The 15,270-nt window shown below is 47.0% G+C and overlaps 4 protein-coding genes across 10 annotated transcripts; 2 read left to right on the top strand and 2 right to left on the bottom strand.

The window, feature by feature from the left end:
• Positions 1-1,701: 1,701 nt before the first annotated feature.
• FOXG_12518 (uncharacterized protein) lies at positions 1,702-4,285 on the bottom strand. Of its 7 annotated transcripts, XM_018392319.1 has the most exons (10): positions 4,041-4,251; positions 3,786-3,918; positions 3,694-3,736; positions 3,562-3,638; positions 3,152-3,503; positions 2,863-3,093; positions 2,521-2,804; positions 2,306-2,434; positions 1,933-2,256; positions 1,702-1,860 (listed from the first exon to the last, which is right to left on the bottom strand). In XM_018392319.1, the coding sequence occupies exons 1-7, from the start codon at positions 4,048-4,050 to the stop codon at positions 2,766-2,768; spliced, it is 885 nt and encodes a 294-aa protein (XP_018251922.1). In that variant the 5' UTR covers positions 4,051-4,251; the 3' UTR covers positions 1,702-1,860; positions 1,933-2,256; positions 2,306-2,434; positions 2,521-2,765. The 7 variants fall into 7 exon arrangements, with proteins under 7 accessions (XP_018251922.1, XP_018251921.1, XP_018251926.1 ...); XM_018392318.1 differs by having other exon boundaries at positions 2,306-2,804; XM_018392323.1 differs by having other exon boundaries at positions 2,306-2,804; positions 3,152-3,736; positions 4,041-4,285.
• Positions 4,286-6,280: 1,995 nt separating this feature from the next.
• On the top strand, positions 6,281-8,482 carry FOXG_12517 (uncharacterized protein). Its single transcript, XM_018392317.1, has one exon. It carries the CDS (start codon positions 6,587-6,589, stop codon positions 7,871-7,873), a length of 1,287 nt encoding a protein of 428 aa, XP_018251920.1. The 5' UTR covers positions 6,281-6,586; the 3' UTR covers positions 7,874-8,482.
• A 328-nt stretch (positions 8,483-8,810) lies between these two features.
• FOXG_12516 (uncharacterized protein) lies at positions 8,811-10,225 on the bottom strand. The gene has a single exon (XM_018392316.1). It carries the CDS (start codon positions 10,162-10,164, stop codon positions 8,959-8,961), a length of 1,206 nt encoding a protein of 401 aa, XP_018251919.1. The 5' UTR covers positions 10,165-10,225; the 3' UTR covers positions 8,811-8,958.
• A 1,970-nt stretch (positions 10,226-12,195) lies between these two features.
• Positions 12,196-15,007, top strand: FOXG_12515 (STE/STE20/YSK protein kinase). The gene has a single exon (XM_018392315.1). The coding sequence runs from the start codon at positions 12,458-12,460 to the stop codon at positions 14,672-14,674; it is 2,217 nt and encodes a 738-aa protein (XP_018251918.1). The 5' UTR covers positions 12,196-12,457; the 3' UTR covers positions 14,675-15,007.
• The last annotated feature ends 263 nt before the right edge of the window (positions 15,008-15,270 follow it).

Here is a 15,270-nt window from a genome sequence, read left to right as displayed (position 1 = left end):
TTCATCTCATGCGATGCGGATCTATGTTGAGAGGCTGTGTTGGAACATTTTAGTGATGAATAGCAGTCCTTAATTACAGACTAAGGGCACCGTTTCTCACCAGTTCAGTAACGCCATCCTCCAGTCTTGGTAGGCTTTGGCCTCGGTGGGAGCTTAGGTGCGCCTGTTGTATCATACGCCCCGCGACCCATGAGTAAGTCTTTCGTTGATGACAATTTGGGAGGGGAAATTTGACAGGAGAACTTGGGCTTTTGTGGCTTCGGTGTTTCATAGACTCCTTTATATAAGTCCGTGGTAGCTATATTTGCCTGCAAGTAGTTTATCATACGATGGAGGATACGGTGCAGAGCACAGCCAGCTTTTGAGCTTGAGAGACCAAACTCCTGAAAGCTAGGTTCGGGTGATCGAAGTTTGACTCTGGAGTGGTTCCTGTGCTCTTATCACGTTTAATTAAATTCTATTATGCTGTCGAACATGGTGTAGCGTACGTACTACGATCACGTTGTTTGTGTGCTGCTGGAGCTCTAGTGAATTCTATAGAGTGTACTATCCTACATATACGCTACAGTTTTCAACATTCCTCTCCTTGACACTCAATGCCAATCAAAGGTTATGAGTTGATGATGAAATAATAAAGAAAACAATTAATGTACGCAAAGGAGTTGGTGTTGGGATCGCTATCATGTATTGGCAGAGCTGCTGACTAATGCTTACAACTAATGTTCACACCCCCTTGTCCTCAACAACCAGGTGCTGTACCTTTATACAACAGGCCTATACTCCGCTAATTCTATGTACGGGAATTCCGCTGCTTTGCTTTAGTCGTCAAAGCTTCCCTTACTCTCCGAAAGTGATGCGCCTCGAAACGGGACTACTGTTACTCGATTACCAAATACCTCCTAAGCGACCTGATCGGCATCATAAACAGTAGAAAGCACAAACCGTTTGTCCACTAAGATACTGCGACTGTGGGCCTTCACCTGATCCGTCAATTGAGACTTTGCCATTTGTCTGCTGGTGTGTTATCTGGCTACGAACCGGTGACGCAGCCTTAACCGCATTAGAGACACTTTCTGCCGGGAATATCTCCTGCCCCGTATTTGAGACCCCCCTTGCCAGGTGCACGGCCATAGGCGGAAGAGCTACTTGGCAGTCCCAGATAGGAAGGTCGCTTCGTTTCTTAGTTGACAAGCATTCCAGGGGTGCATTTCGCTCGCGTGAACGATCGAGGGTGTGGCCGTACTTCAGACGGCACTACCTAGCGACGAGTCCCGCTCTGGCCATAATTGACAGGCTTTACCAAGTTGTTTCCTTGGACCATGGACCTACCCAGCAGGTATCTACACTGGCTATGGACTAGCTTGTGTGGATGAGCAGCCTCTTTGAAGTCTGTGGTCTCGTTTCCACTCGAGGCGCTTCTGTCACGTTGTGCTTCCCTTTCGATGTGGCGTTTGCCTCAACCATAGCCGAAGAGCTTGGCCAATACATTTTCAGCATCTGTTAGGTCATTTCCTTTCTTCTTCTTTTTTAGTTTAGCACTGATACGATACGTTTTGTTCCTTGTCTCCGACATGATCTTACTTACGCCATCTCTAGAGCCTCGGTAAATTTATTAGCGTCTATTGGGTAGTTGTGCAGTTAGACTGCTTGACACGCTCATGCAGTGTGACAGAGCCTTTGATCACCGTTAAAGATTAGTCTGCTCAAATGGTGGTAGGACTAATCCTACGATAGATAATTCCCCCACATCAACCGTAACGCACCAACTACTTGAGGCTCCACCGATCGTCTTGACGGAAGAGCAGCAAGCTCTTTATACTGCGCTGAAAAGAAGCGTTCGCGACCATCTAGCTTTTCAGTCTAAAGCTTCATTCTAGGCATTAGTGAGGGTAATGAGTGGACTACCTATATGTGTTAACATGCGGTTTTTACCTTTGTGTTGAGGCTGAAGCTCCTTAGATCCCGCAACCTTATGGCTTTATCACGGGGGTTTCATCGAGCTAGCTTTTACAGGTACGACAAAGGAGCGCGAAGGCGTGCCAACAACGCCATCTAGAAGTACACCTCGACGTAGTCTTCAATTTGGCGGATGATGTCATCAGCATTGTATTGAACTTGGTTCGATGGAGTTTTCAAGATCTTCTTTCAAGATCTTCTTTCAACAGCGAGTTGTTGGTTAAACAGCATGACTCATACCTGTTAGTATCATCGGACTGTTTGGGTGTACGTTTTGTGATATCCGAAAACCTCAAGACCCTAGCAACTTTTTAGGAAGTTTCACGTGGCCCCCGGAAATGGAACATACATCTTAGGTTGAGGAAAAGGTTGGAAACATCCTCGCAAAGCCTCTTTTAGCGTTGAACGAAACCTCTACATCATCCAGAGATTGGTCAAGCCCTCGCCTCTCGTTGATTCATCGGCGATTACATTGGTGCTGTGTAGAAATCATGTTAGTCGCAGTTAAAGCTAGCATAACCGCCGAGATCTCATTAATCACTCGTTGCCTCTGCAGTTACTCGCCTCGCTCGCCTCTTTCTGATTTTTATTTCCTTCCCGAAAATAGCCGCTGAAATAGCAAAATCCCATCGAAAACCTCTAGCTTCATTGTATTACCCTTGCCTCCTATTCTTCTTTCTTCCCTTCCTCGATAGTAGTTAACCGTAGTGCTATACGAGAGCTTCGTTGGGCGGTCCAGCAACATGTTCGTCGTATATGTAACACCTTTGAAACACTTCAATGCTATGCATTTGGTACCTTCCCTTTTCCTAAGTACCTACGACGTGTTTCTCATAAAATCGGAGCATCTGAGCCATGTTAGCACGAGTGCGGAGAAGTTAATGGTTTGAGCAACGGGTAAACAACCATCTGCGGGCACCTCTCGTACATAGTCTCAGTGTCGTGCTTAGTCCATTTGTCAGTATTCCAAGTAACATAACATATCAGCCGTCCAGCGACGTCCTTGTGCAAATCATCAATTGTTTTGATCTCTTTCTCCCATGACCCCAAAGGAGGTCTCCATCCCTTCGGACTATCTCCCATAGGCCTTTCTTCTTTTATAGGAATTCTTGCATGCTTCTCATAATATCGGAGTATCTGAACCATGTTAGCACGAATACTGACAAGCCAGCGGTTTGAGCAACGGGTGGACAACCATTTGTGGGCACCTCTCATAGATGGTCTTCGTGCCGTGCTTAGTCTTTTTGCCATTTTCCCAGGTAACATAAAATATCAGGCGTCCAGCGTCCTTGTCACAACCGTCAATCGTTTTAACCTCACACAGCTCCGAAAGAGAACTCCATTCCTCCGCTGTCATTGGCCATGTCCCATCAGTACCACACTGCTTGCTCCTTTTTGTTTGCCGCCGCTTGCCTGCTGTACCAGAAGTGCTGTCTGCCTTCGGTAAACGCTTCTTGGTCTTGGCCTCGCGGTGTGATTCCTTGAAGATCCTGTGCTTCCCATCTATAGCATTAAAATACTCTGCAAGAATATCCTTGCCGGTGCCCCTTTCAGAACACATCACTAAGAATATTCAAGCTCAAAACGGGGATGCCGTGTACATACCTGAAGTGTTCTTTAGGTTCCCAAGTGTTATCTTTGTGGCTATAGTCTCTCCATTTAACCAGAAACCACACTTTGCCCTGTAAAGATGTGAGTCATGAACGCAACTACCGCCAAATTTGGAATCGCGATTACGTCTTTCCTCTTCTCGTGTTTCAAGATCTTCTCGACTTCAAAGCTGAGATTCGTAAGTATCAAGTGAAATTTATGGCAGAAGAACAGCTTACATGCCACGCCCACCTTCGCTATTAGATTGCTCTCCATCCGATTCCTCAATCAGCAGTTCCCTTCTCACCCGGCTTGATCTTGTGGGCCTAAGAGCGCAGGCAGGAGGTTGGTTGGGGCAAGTGTTGCCAGGAGCTATGGAATGTTAGCTCGCTGTTTGTCTGACACGCGTCAAGGTGATGCGCTGTGCCTCTTTTTCTTGTAGTGGAAGATTTCGGAGGGGTCAATTAAGACGACGTTATGAGATAGAATTATACCTGATTTCATCGTAAAAATGTATGGATTTGCAGTTTGTTACTCCGGAATTCGATTTGATCGTGTCTGGCGCGCGGTTATTATACTGTCGCGAAAAGGCAAACTCCTGCAGCCAGGATCAGGCTTTTGAACATCTGGAAAAGAATACAAAAATGAAAAAGGGGAAATGTAGGTTTTCATGCTGCTTTCTATGAGCCTCATTTCAACATCATCTCAGCGCCGAAGCTCAACGATAGCTGTCCAAAATAAGCCTTTAGAGTTTTGACTCAAAGACACCCTGGTCTGTCCGATATGAAATACCGACGCGTTTCACTTTCGTCCAGATTGAGAATTTGCCGAATTATCCACTCTAAGTTTCAATTTTCGCCCAGCCGAAATGATACAGAGCCGGTCGACATCGGTTATCCATCCAGCACCTTCAATTCCACCCATCTCGTTGCTTCGCCTCGGTCTTGTTTTCTTCGCATCACGACGACCATCAGGTCGCTATGGAACAGGATGCTGTACAAACCGTCTCGCGCCTTGAGCATCAAAGCCTGTATTGCCAATGAGGCGCAAATTAAATCATCTGCTAAAAACGCGCTTCTACTCCGCCATCTAGATAAAAACTCCCTCAATCAAAACCGTTTCCCTCTTGCTTCTCATGAAAGACCACCTACAAGCATTCAGTAACCAAGCGCAACAGTTTTGCAACTGACCTGGAACATTCGGCTCAGAAAGGACCCAGGATCAATTCACATCACCCGACCTCATGTCGCGAATTTATCGAATGCACCGAGCGTCACACAATCATGAACTCTGGCTCTTTGGATTCATATTGGGAGTCATGAATAGAAGCCCTGCTCTTCTTGCGCGATTGCTACAGCATCAAGTATTGCACCTTTCAATCTGACAATGACCCTTATTGATTAAATAAAGGTCTAATTTGCCGCCATAAGGACGTTTTGTACACTGTGTACAGTCATTTACATGACTGATATCACGCAAATCAATGTACTCAACTGACGACGTTCAGTGGCAGTACTTATGACTCGCACTGTCACTTTATCTCCCCTACTCCAGGTTCGTGGCCCAAACCACCAGGCAGCAGCGGTACCTCTAGGTACTGCATTTGCTTAGCCGGAAATTGCTTCCCCACCCATAAGGCGGCCAAATTGTCACAAGCCGCTTGCTTATGAGGTAGAGCCATGTACCCCTATGACCTACCCTAGACATTACAATGAAAGTGCAAGTGCTCAACACCGCAACTCTCCCCTGTAAAAATTCTTTCTTGGCACGCACTGTTAGTGCGGTGCTAGGAGCGGGATTTTCTACGGGCCATGCGACTACACAAAACTGCGGGGATGCTATCGGCTCCCTAACAGCAGCTTTCAGAGAAGGAATTTTGGAGAGTTCGCCTTCTCTGACAACAACTTTGTCGGATCTAATGGCGGCACCCCAGAACCAGAACGCCTTAGATATCGGAGGACGATGCCCATGGGCATCGGTAGCGACATCCTCCCGATCAACGACGCCGATTGCGATGGGTTTTTCTCCTTTGAAGGCAAGCCGCACCGCCGGCCTCTGATCCCTTCCCAAGGTTTTTCCCTGCCGCCACGACAGTCGACTACGAGCTACAACTTGGTTACTGGAGATTGTGGACTGCATCAGCAGATGTAGCGATGCGTGAGAGAATTCTGGTCGGTGGAAAAATTTGACAGATTGCCCCCGAACCCGCTGACGGGTGACGGGCTTGACAAAAACAGCGCCTTTTGTGCCTTGGTATGCTGGATGGTGAAGGAAGCGGGGTATCCTGTACCTAGCTAGCTCAGCACGTCTTTTGCTCCAGTAGGAGATTTGGCTTCGTTACAGCCACCCAGACGAAAAATATACACATAACATAGTGCTCAACACCGTAGCGATTCTGCCGTGCAGCTGGGGTACATTCTTTTGCCCTCTCAATGCACTTAAGAATACTGGGAACCAGAAAACGCCGAAACCTACCATAATGCCTTCTTGCCATCTCACGTGCTGCCTGAGTTTAGTCTCACCCATGATGTCAGGGTACTAGCCCGTTGCAATTGGCCTGGTGACTCTGTAGAGCTATCCGTGCTGCTAAAATTAATTTGCCCCACTTCCTGGTCCCAGATCAGCCTTTCCTATGACGAAGGCAGAATCTCACGTGAACTCGCGTGAACTCGCTAATCGTGGTTAAGTTTCTAGTGGCGACCACGCGGTCTTTCTCTACCCCGCGACGCGTGCAAGGGTTGAGGAAGCAACTTGAAAAGGGGCGTGCCCTCCCCCCTTCCGACAGGTAGTCCCAATGCCAGTTCTTCCTGCCCCTTCATTACTTTCTCAACTTTCTATCACTATTATGAATACTTACAGGGTCTGGGTCGTTTAACAGTCTTTGTATCTTTTTTCATTATGCCCCTTATCGGGGACGTACCCGCTGTCTCCATCGATCGTCATACAATCTATTCAAGGTACTCAAAGCCTTGGTTTTCCTGCTACGACGACATTTTCCTCGAATAGTAGTTTCACCATACAGCTCAGAGGTTGAGTAGACATGGCCACTTCACAGTCTTCTACACCAATAAATACTCGGCAAAAAATCAATCGGCGCGAACGGCGTCCGTCTCGCGTCTTCCCACCAGACAAGAACTCTCTTTACGATATCCTTCGCCAACACGCCTGTGAATCCCTCTTCGTACTGCCAATTTGCTGGACCGATTCACACTCTCTTTATCTCGGCGTGGAATGGAGAGAACTACCGCCATGCGATACACCTCGGCCTCCAAATTCTCCAGGCACACCGTCGCGAGGGCACCTCAACCCGTCGAGCACTATCAACAGACTAATAGCAGCACTCGACCAGATTCTTGAGCCCGACCTACTGCCCTCTAAAAAAACCCTCGCTGCTATTGAGACAGTTCTCGGGGTTCTATGGCGTACACCCTTCAGCGAGCCGTGCAAGTCACCCAAGCTGCATTTATACTTCGGCAGTCGTGTTTACCGTGGTGCTGTGGGCGCGCAGTTTATGTGGAATCTCACTTCTAAGGAGACAGCTTCTTCCTCTTCTTCGTCCAGATCAGCTTCCACGGTACCCTCGGTGCCCATTGATGTCTTAAAACAATCTTCCCCCAACCAAAGCCATTTTGCTCCGTCCATAATCTGCTACGTCGGCAAACCTCAGGTAGCGTCAGCCCGAAGAAAATGTTTTAGAGTCAAGCCAGACTCTCGCGGGTCGTATGATGAACGTGTGCTTCGCCTCCAGGAACGAAGACGTCGCAAAATAGATCCTTCGAACTCGGACAAAGATGCCTATTTTATAGCTGTTTTTCTCGCTATGGCTCAGAAGCACTTCTACCCTACTCCATCAATCAGTGGCAGGTGCGACTCGCAGATGCCGAAACATCGAAGCATTCCACCGCGCCCTGACTTTCACGACCTAAAGTTAAGGATCCTTACCCACGATGTTGATAAAAAGGAATTCATTGTCTACACTGGATATCTAACAAGGGGATTCTTGCAAAAGTTCCACAACCCCTCCAAGACTCCGGCCGACGATGACGATGCTGTTGTGTCTGGTCTCAAGATTGAATACACAAGAGTTCCCATTTGGCCAATCCTAGGTCTGCGCGAGAGACTTGGCAAAGCTTTGGGTCCAGACATTGTCGGAAACTTCAATCCAGACGAGATGGAAACATGGGAGACAGGCCCCGAGACAGAACCCGAGACAGAACCTGAGACAGAACCCGAGACAGACCCTGAGAAACAAAATGGCAAGAGGCGCAGGCCAAGTATTCCACCACAAGCCGTACAGAAAGAGACAGCAAAGCGAAACAAGCGATGAAAGAAAATGTATACATACATGTTGGTGAAGTGAAATGATAAATAGTCGACGGAATTTACGAAACTGATCGGGCCGAGCCTAACGACGAAAGGCAAATGATTGATTTTTCCAAGGATGGTTAAGTCCAGCGTGGAATGAACGGAGACGAGCTCGCCAAGGGACAGCACTTTGGCGGTTTGTGGCAGACTGCTGGCTGGTTTTCAACCCAGATAGCGCTTACGAAGGGCCAGAAATTGTCATTTTCAATGCATTAGAAATGGTTCTCTCTGCCTAAAGTGTATAAAGAATATGGCATGATTATTGATACATTACCTTGATATGTCTCGGTGAGATATCAGACATGGTTAACATGCACACTTAGCACCAGACGTCTCGGTGACTCGATAGGCCTTGAGTATTTGGTAGTAGGTAATTGCATTGGGAACCCCCCTCACCGATTGAGTTTCTATCATCTGCTAATGTTGGTAATGCACCCCTACCGAAACCCTGTATTCCGTTGACTCAGGTACGATAGGTTTGAATGATAACTAAACGTAAAAGCTGCCAAGCGGCTCAAAAATAGAGAACTGGATGAGGAAAATTTCCTGCAACTTCCGACAATGAGTGCCGTTTTATGGTCGAACCAACTCGGCTCTCCTTACCAATAACGCGCGTCCAGCCCGAGAAAACAGATCCACAGGAAGCCGAGCTGACCGGCGCTCAAACGGGCCCAGGCCCGCCTTTTTCCCACCTTGCGGAATCAGAGTGATAAGCAAGAATACCCAGAAATTTATTCAATGGCCGGCCAACATTATATTTGGCCCAGAAGTTCGCCCAACTAGTTCGTGTACGAAACCTTCATCTACATGGCAAGCAAAGACGTGTGGACAAACTCGGATCTGGCGAGGGGCCATGTGGGGGAGCAAGGCTCCTGTGTTTTGACTTCAAGGAAGATGTAGTGGACTAAAAGCTTGAAGTTTGTACTTCGCCGAATTGCCCCACCGATGGTGTTCATATTGGAAAGAATGATGAGAATTCATGCAAAAGATAAATAACCTACGTCTAGACCTGCTTGAAGGAAGCAAGGAATGACACACTTGCTCTTTTCAATCCCTCCCAATCAGATCCTTCTCCTCCTCCTCCTCCTCCTCCTCCTCCACATGATGATCAAATCGTCGTTCAGCCCTCTCTTCTTCAAGCATCTTTCCCATCGCTATGACTACCAACTCAGGGAACAACTCCGGTTCTTTAAGCATACGCATTCCAGCCTCGAGACGTGGGTCTAATCTCGCAAAGAATTTACATGTCCTTTTCCAGGAACGTAAACGGCAATGGTGATCCGCAAAATCTGCAAGTCGCTTCGAGGTCTGCCGCGTTAGGTTGCACTCACTGATGGCCTTGTCAAGCCATTCTCCCTTTTCCGGATTGAACAGTTCTTTTGAATTTCCAAGGAAGTGGAGAATCCGTTCCTGTTCGGGGCTTGGCTGCTTTTGCAGCAAATCATTTGCAAGCTCGATGACCTCAACCTTTGCCCAACACACCAAGATGAGATGGATAAACTGCTTTTGTTCAGGCGTGAGACCATTGGCCACCGCATTCAGCATTTGATGACGGAGAGACGGTCTCTTTGAATCGACAAAGAACAGCGGGGCTCCATTTGTGGCGAGTATTCGACCGAGCATGGCCAATCTATGCTGGCCATAATACCGTCTTTTACGGGACGCGAGGAACCAGATGAGCTTCAACATCTCCGTTTCTGCATCCTCAAGTTGGGGTTGTATGTCGAAAAACCCCAAGTTGTCAAGTGAGGGCATACTGCAATCATTGGTGTAGGAATCATCTCCACCATCATCTTCAGACCCATCTTCAGATCCATCTTCAGACCCATCTTCAGACCCATCTTCAGACCCATCTTCAGACCCATCTTCAGACCCATCTTCAGACCCATCTTCAGACCCATCTTCAGACCCATCTTCAGACCCATCTTCAGACTCAGTTTCCATTTCATCGCTCTCCGTTTCGGTGTCGGAACCGTCTTCACGCTTCAGATAAAGCCATGGGATTTGAGCGTCGAGAACGAGCAAGCAGAGTCCCATGGCCTCCCCAGGGCGGTTTCCCAAATACTTCAGAGCTTCGAAGATATCCCAAGGATCTTTTAGGCTTTGCATAATGCTGAATTGAAGCGATGAGCCATAACTCAGCAGTAGGGCCCTCCACAACTTCGACGTGAATCCCAATGCAATGATACCCTTGTCGTCTAATGCATCAATTATTTGGGTTCGGATTTCTTTTGGGAGTGAACATAGATCCATTCGATAAAGGGATAAATGAATGAGAATAGAGGGCGAAAGTCTGTTATGGATGGAGGAGATGAAGAAGAGCAGATAGTTGCGAGCTTCGGTCAATAAACTGGCTGGGCACACAGTGGTTCCACTTTTGAACTCGGGTTTCAAAATTTCTCGTTTTTTTTGCTGCTGTGCAGGGGTTGCTTTTTGAATTCGGCTCGAGATCCAATAAGATGGCTTGAGACTCACATCCTTTGGCCAAGCGACTTATGTTTTTTGCTGAACCGACTACGCCTACAGACCAATCAAGCGGCGCCAAGAGAATCATCTTCCCAAACCAGTGAATCGGGCTCGAGCGTTTGATGAATATTTGGGTCAACGCTCCTAATAATTCAAGTCGACTTGTTCAATTCAAGCCTAATCCCCTGACTTGCAAATCAGGAAAAAAGGCCACAAGTCGAGTCTATCTAAGTCCTGACTTACAAGCCAGCAAGTCAGCATAGTAAAATTAGTAATATATAGGTATCTTTTACCTCTTTTTTCAAGTAAATTCTAAAGACCTAGGGTAAGTCTTTTCATCTTATCTCGCCTAATTAGGCTAGTGCTGTGATTTGCAAATCGAGTTACTCAATTCAATTCCGATTGGCTAGACTAAGTCCAGCTCAAGTCCACCCCCCACAAGTCATGCCAATCAAAAACCTAGTTTAAATTAAGTTATTGGTAGCGTTGCTTTGGGTCAATGCTTACCCTGACCAGGATGGGTCACAGAACGCTAACCGGAAATAACAAGAAGGTCGGCGGTCTAGACATTCATGACGTAACATATGATCACAACTGTAAAACAAAGGTAACGTGCACGATAGGTGCAAGCGATCGCGACACCTCGGCAGCAGTTGGGACAAGGCACTATCCAGGAGATCTACAAGCATGTCTAACGCCTTGAAAAGGACGGTAATGCCATCAGGATGCAATAGATATGGTCCACGGACGAGTCCTTCACACTAGGCGCAGAAGCAAAGGCAGAAGCGCGTAAGGCGACACGCATCGACAAGGCGCTGCCCGGCAAGCACATGCGCATGCTATACGATGACCTCACGGGACGCGAGTCCGACATCTTAGTGTAACTACGAACGGGGATAGCACGGGTCAACAGGTAGCTGTACAGAATATGCACAGCAGGGACAGATATGTGTGACAGCAGCAGTCATACGGTTACCAGATCGCCTGGCCCTGACGGCATCCGTCTACGTGCCGGGGAGAGACCCTTAGGCTCTACAGGACTTATACGCCAAAGTTCATCCAGCTATTAAAGACGCAAGACGAAGACCAGGAAGAGCGGTGGATGTAGGACGGACGCCCTACGGTCGATGGTCCTCTTGGACTGACCAAGAAACACCACCGGTCCTCAAGGGATCGACCATTTTACATTCACGGTCCAGTAAAGATCACTCTGGTATAAAGACCACATTCGTTAGCACTTTCATAGGTCTTAGCTCACGAGCTATCAATAAGTCTTCTTTATAGCTTTTAAAGTTTACAGCTATATAAGATTTCTTTTAAAAGTCTAGAAAAATTAATATAGCTTATTTTAAGCCTTAAATATAAGTTATTAAAATCTTAGCTATTTTAAGTTTAATTTGAATTGTTACGAATTATTTAAAAAACTGCCTTTAAGGTGAACAGTGGGGTGCCTCGCTCGCTTGTCTGTCTCGCTCGCTTATCGTGTACGTTATATAGGACTTGTTTTTAAAAACTTAGGAGATTAACATAGCTTATTTTAAGACCTATATACAGTATAAGCCATTAAAATCCCGGCCATTTTAAGCTTAATCTTGATTTTTAAGAATTACTTAAAAAACATAGTTTTCAAGGTGAAAAGTAGGTTGATCCACTTGCTTGTCTGATCCACTCGTACGTTAACGAGATTTAATTAGCTTACAACAATCAACTCTAGTAGAGCGGGGCAAGAAAAATCAATTCTACTATTAATTGATTTTGTCATGACTACCTACAAAAGGTGCTTGCGTTCGCTTATCTATTGCATATGATTACTGTATACGCCAACTGTTTTTAGGTAGCTGTATTCAAAACACCTCCGTATGGGGCTCGGAATAAGTCAATTTTCCGAGAGAGCACGGACTTTTTATCTTGGGGGCCACTTGACATTTTCCCTGCTTCCTACCTCACTTGATTTACCTACCACGTTCAAACTTTATTCACCTATCCACCTTCATCTTTCATTACGATTGGGCCTTCTCAAGCATTTAGTTCTCTCTTTAATATTCAATTCGCGGAAGCATCCCGCACCATAACCGAGCGAATGACGTCACTTCTTGTCAGTAATCCTCACCTTTCGGCGATCAGACAAAATGCCATCAATGATGCGAGGGAGATGCAAAACTCTGTCGTACAGGATTGTGCTGGTACCGGGAAAGAGCCACCGTCCTATTCTCTCTTAGAACTTATTGGCAAGGGGAGTTTCGGCCGTGTCTACAAAGCGTGCAGCACCAAGTCAGATCAACTCGTTGCCGTCAAGATCATCAACATTGATAACGGAGATGCCCTCGATCCCAGCGCAGATACATTTGGTGATATCCTGAAAGAGGTCGAAACACTAAAGCTCCTTGGCAGCAGTGGCGCAAAAAATATCAATACTGTGGTAGATGTCCTTCTTGTTCGCCATACTATATGGATGGTCACCGAGTATTGCGCCGGCGGGAGTGTTTCAACTTTAATGAAACCGAGAGGTTATCTGCCAGAACAATGGATTATTCCTATCTTGCGCGAGGTCGCGGAAGCTATTCACTGGGTTCATGGGCAAGGCATTATCCACCGGGACATCAAGTGCGCGAATGTCCTCATCGCGGAAGCCGGCGGCGTACAGCTTTGTGACTTTGGAGTGGCTGGTATTGTGGAGACTAAATTCGACAAGAGAAGCACTGTGACAGGATCCTTACACTGGATGGCACCCGAACTCTTTAATTCAAACGTGCGGTATGGTTCTGAGGTTGATATTTGGGCGTTTGGATCAATGGCTTACGAGGTTGCTTCTGGGTTACCGCCCAATGCCAACTTCCGAGACATCTCTCGGTTTGGCACGTACTTGAAACAACACTGTCCTCGCCTCGAAGGCGATCAGTATTCACAAGGGTTAAAAGATTTGATTGCCTATTGCCTGGTGGAAGACATTGCCCAGCGACCCTCCATTGAGGAAATCCAACGACATCCTTACATCTTCAATACTGATGTTGACTATCCAACTGCATCGCTGTCGAGGCTTGTGTACGCTTACAGGATCTGGGAAGCTAAAGGAGGAAGCCGTACATCGCTCTTTTCTCCCGGCGGGGCGCAAAGAGAATCTAGTCCGCCGTCGTCCCTGGCCTCCCATGATGAATGGAATTTCAGCACTATGGATGACCTGGATCAGCTGATGGTTCCGGATTCTTCTCAGCCCATATTGGAGCTCTACAATACTACCGTCGACACACAGTCTCAGGTATCAAGACCTCAACCACGCCGTCGTCGGCAGCCACCAACAAATATGAATATGCCTCTGGTTCCCCTCGAGAAGGCATTTGACCCAAATACTATTTCCAATTACCAGGACAATATCCGTTCTTTCTACTTCCCACAGAGGCCACTATTGACGTCGGACCTTCCTCTTCGCGACCATTCAGAACCTCTGGATGTTCGAGAATCGTTGATTGATTTAGATGCTGCGTTAGGCGACAGCTTGTCCCTATCTCCAGACCTATCAACTATCAAACCCGGAATTAGGCCCGTCTCAAATGACTCAACCGATGCAGATCGCCGCCGGACCCTAGATTGGGCTTTCCCTGTAGACCTATCTACTTCAGCAAACCGGCATGGTGGGCTTGAACCTGTGAGAAGTGACGAAGAATTCACTATAGTTCAAGCTCAGAGAGACCTAGTCGCCGGAATCCCTATGGAGCCCACAACCTCCGAAAACCGTGCGTCTACTTTGAGTCTTATTGATCTCGATGCCAGTATGCCCGACAGTTTGGGAGAGACCGCTCGCCCTTCTACGGCGATTTCAGATGCTGTTTCATCTACGTCGGAGATGTGTCATACGCCATTCGAGCTTGAACGACATACATTTGAGTCAATTTCACATCCATCAGCTGCCCGGGAGCCATCCATTTACGTTGACGCAGGTGATTTTGACAGCACAGCTCTCTACTTAGCAGTCGATCCCAATCAGACTATGCTGCATAGCACTGGACGAACTAATCAGAAAAGTCTGTCAACTGCCCATAGTGAGGATGAAGAGATTTATCATCCGCTTGGGCATGACTTTAACAATGGGACGAATGGGAACCAGATGATATCTCTACCGCCGCTTCCGAATCCGCCAGCAATAGAAGTGATGCAAGGAATCTCATCTGTAGAAGATGTCAAAGACGAGTTGTTGCGGTTGGTGTCTAGTTTCAAGAGTCATTTGGACTTGGGGAATCAGATGCTGGAGACCCTCCCCGTGCGCCAGAGACACGTTGTTCCAAGAGAGTCGTCCCCTTAGTGGATTATAGTTTTAAGATGCTGCTATTGATCCCGGATAGTATGATTGTAGGATGGACTGAAGTAGGCGACGATACTCAAGGCCGTTAGCATACATACAACGAATGTGTCATGATTTATGTGGATGCGGATCATTTCGAATAGAGACGTTTACGATAATATAGTCTTCTTCTATTCTACCACCATTGAATCTCACTTACCTTGGTTTCATTTTGTGTTGGTGGGAAGAGAAGGTTCTGAAGGTGTACAGACAAACAGCCAAGATCATATGAGCGTTTGGTTTTCTATATAGGGAGTGACAGTATTTGAATTTTCTTACTCATATGTAGTCTACTGATCGTCTCGTCAGCAGAATGCTGGCCATAACTTCATTGCGCTCTTGTATAATTGGCGTTATGCCGGTTGTTAAAGCGCCGAATATCGACGTATTAACTGTCCCTTGACCTTCGTTAACCAGATATGTTCACACGCTCCGGGCGAACTGAACAGGGGACCTGCCTCAACAAGTTCCGATTAAGGTAACCACTGCAGGCAGTGTAGTGATTGGCAAACGAGGCAGGCACATCGAAGACTCTGTGGTTCATCTGAAAAGGTTGG

The sequence above is a fragment of the Fusarium oxysporum genome, chromosome 3 (assembly GCF_000149955.1).
Source record: "Fusarium oxysporum f. sp. lycopersici 4287 chromosome 3, whole genome shotgun sequence".
In the NCBI taxonomy this organism is placed as follows: domain Eukaryota; kingdom Fungi; phylum Ascomycota; class Sordariomycetes; order Hypocreales; family Nectriaceae; genus Fusarium; species Fusarium oxysporum.
This window is presented reverse-complemented; position numbering and strand designations above follow the sequence as displayed.

Coding starts and splice junctions, on each gene's coding strand:
- FOXG_12518 (XM_018392318.1), bottom strand. Junction 3,737..3,785: donor AGCGAAGGTGGGCGTGGCAT/GTAAGCTGTTCT, acceptor TACGAATCTCAG/CTTTGAAGTCGAGAAGATCT. Junction 3,639..3,693: donor AACACGAGAAGAGGAAAGAC/GTAATCGCGATT, acceptor ACATCTTTACAG/GGCAAAGTGTGGTTTCTGGT.
- FOXG_12517 (XM_018392317.1), top strand. CDS start 6,587: ATGGCCACTTCACAGTCTTCTACACCAATAAATACTCGGCAAAAAATC.
- FOXG_12516 (XM_018392316.1), bottom strand. CDS start 10,164: ATGGATCTATGTTCACTCCCAAAAGAAATCCGAACCCAAATAATTGAT.
- FOXG_12515 (XM_018392315.1), top strand. CDS start 12,458: ATGACGTCACTTCTTGTCAGTAATCCTCACCTTTCGGCGATCAGACAA.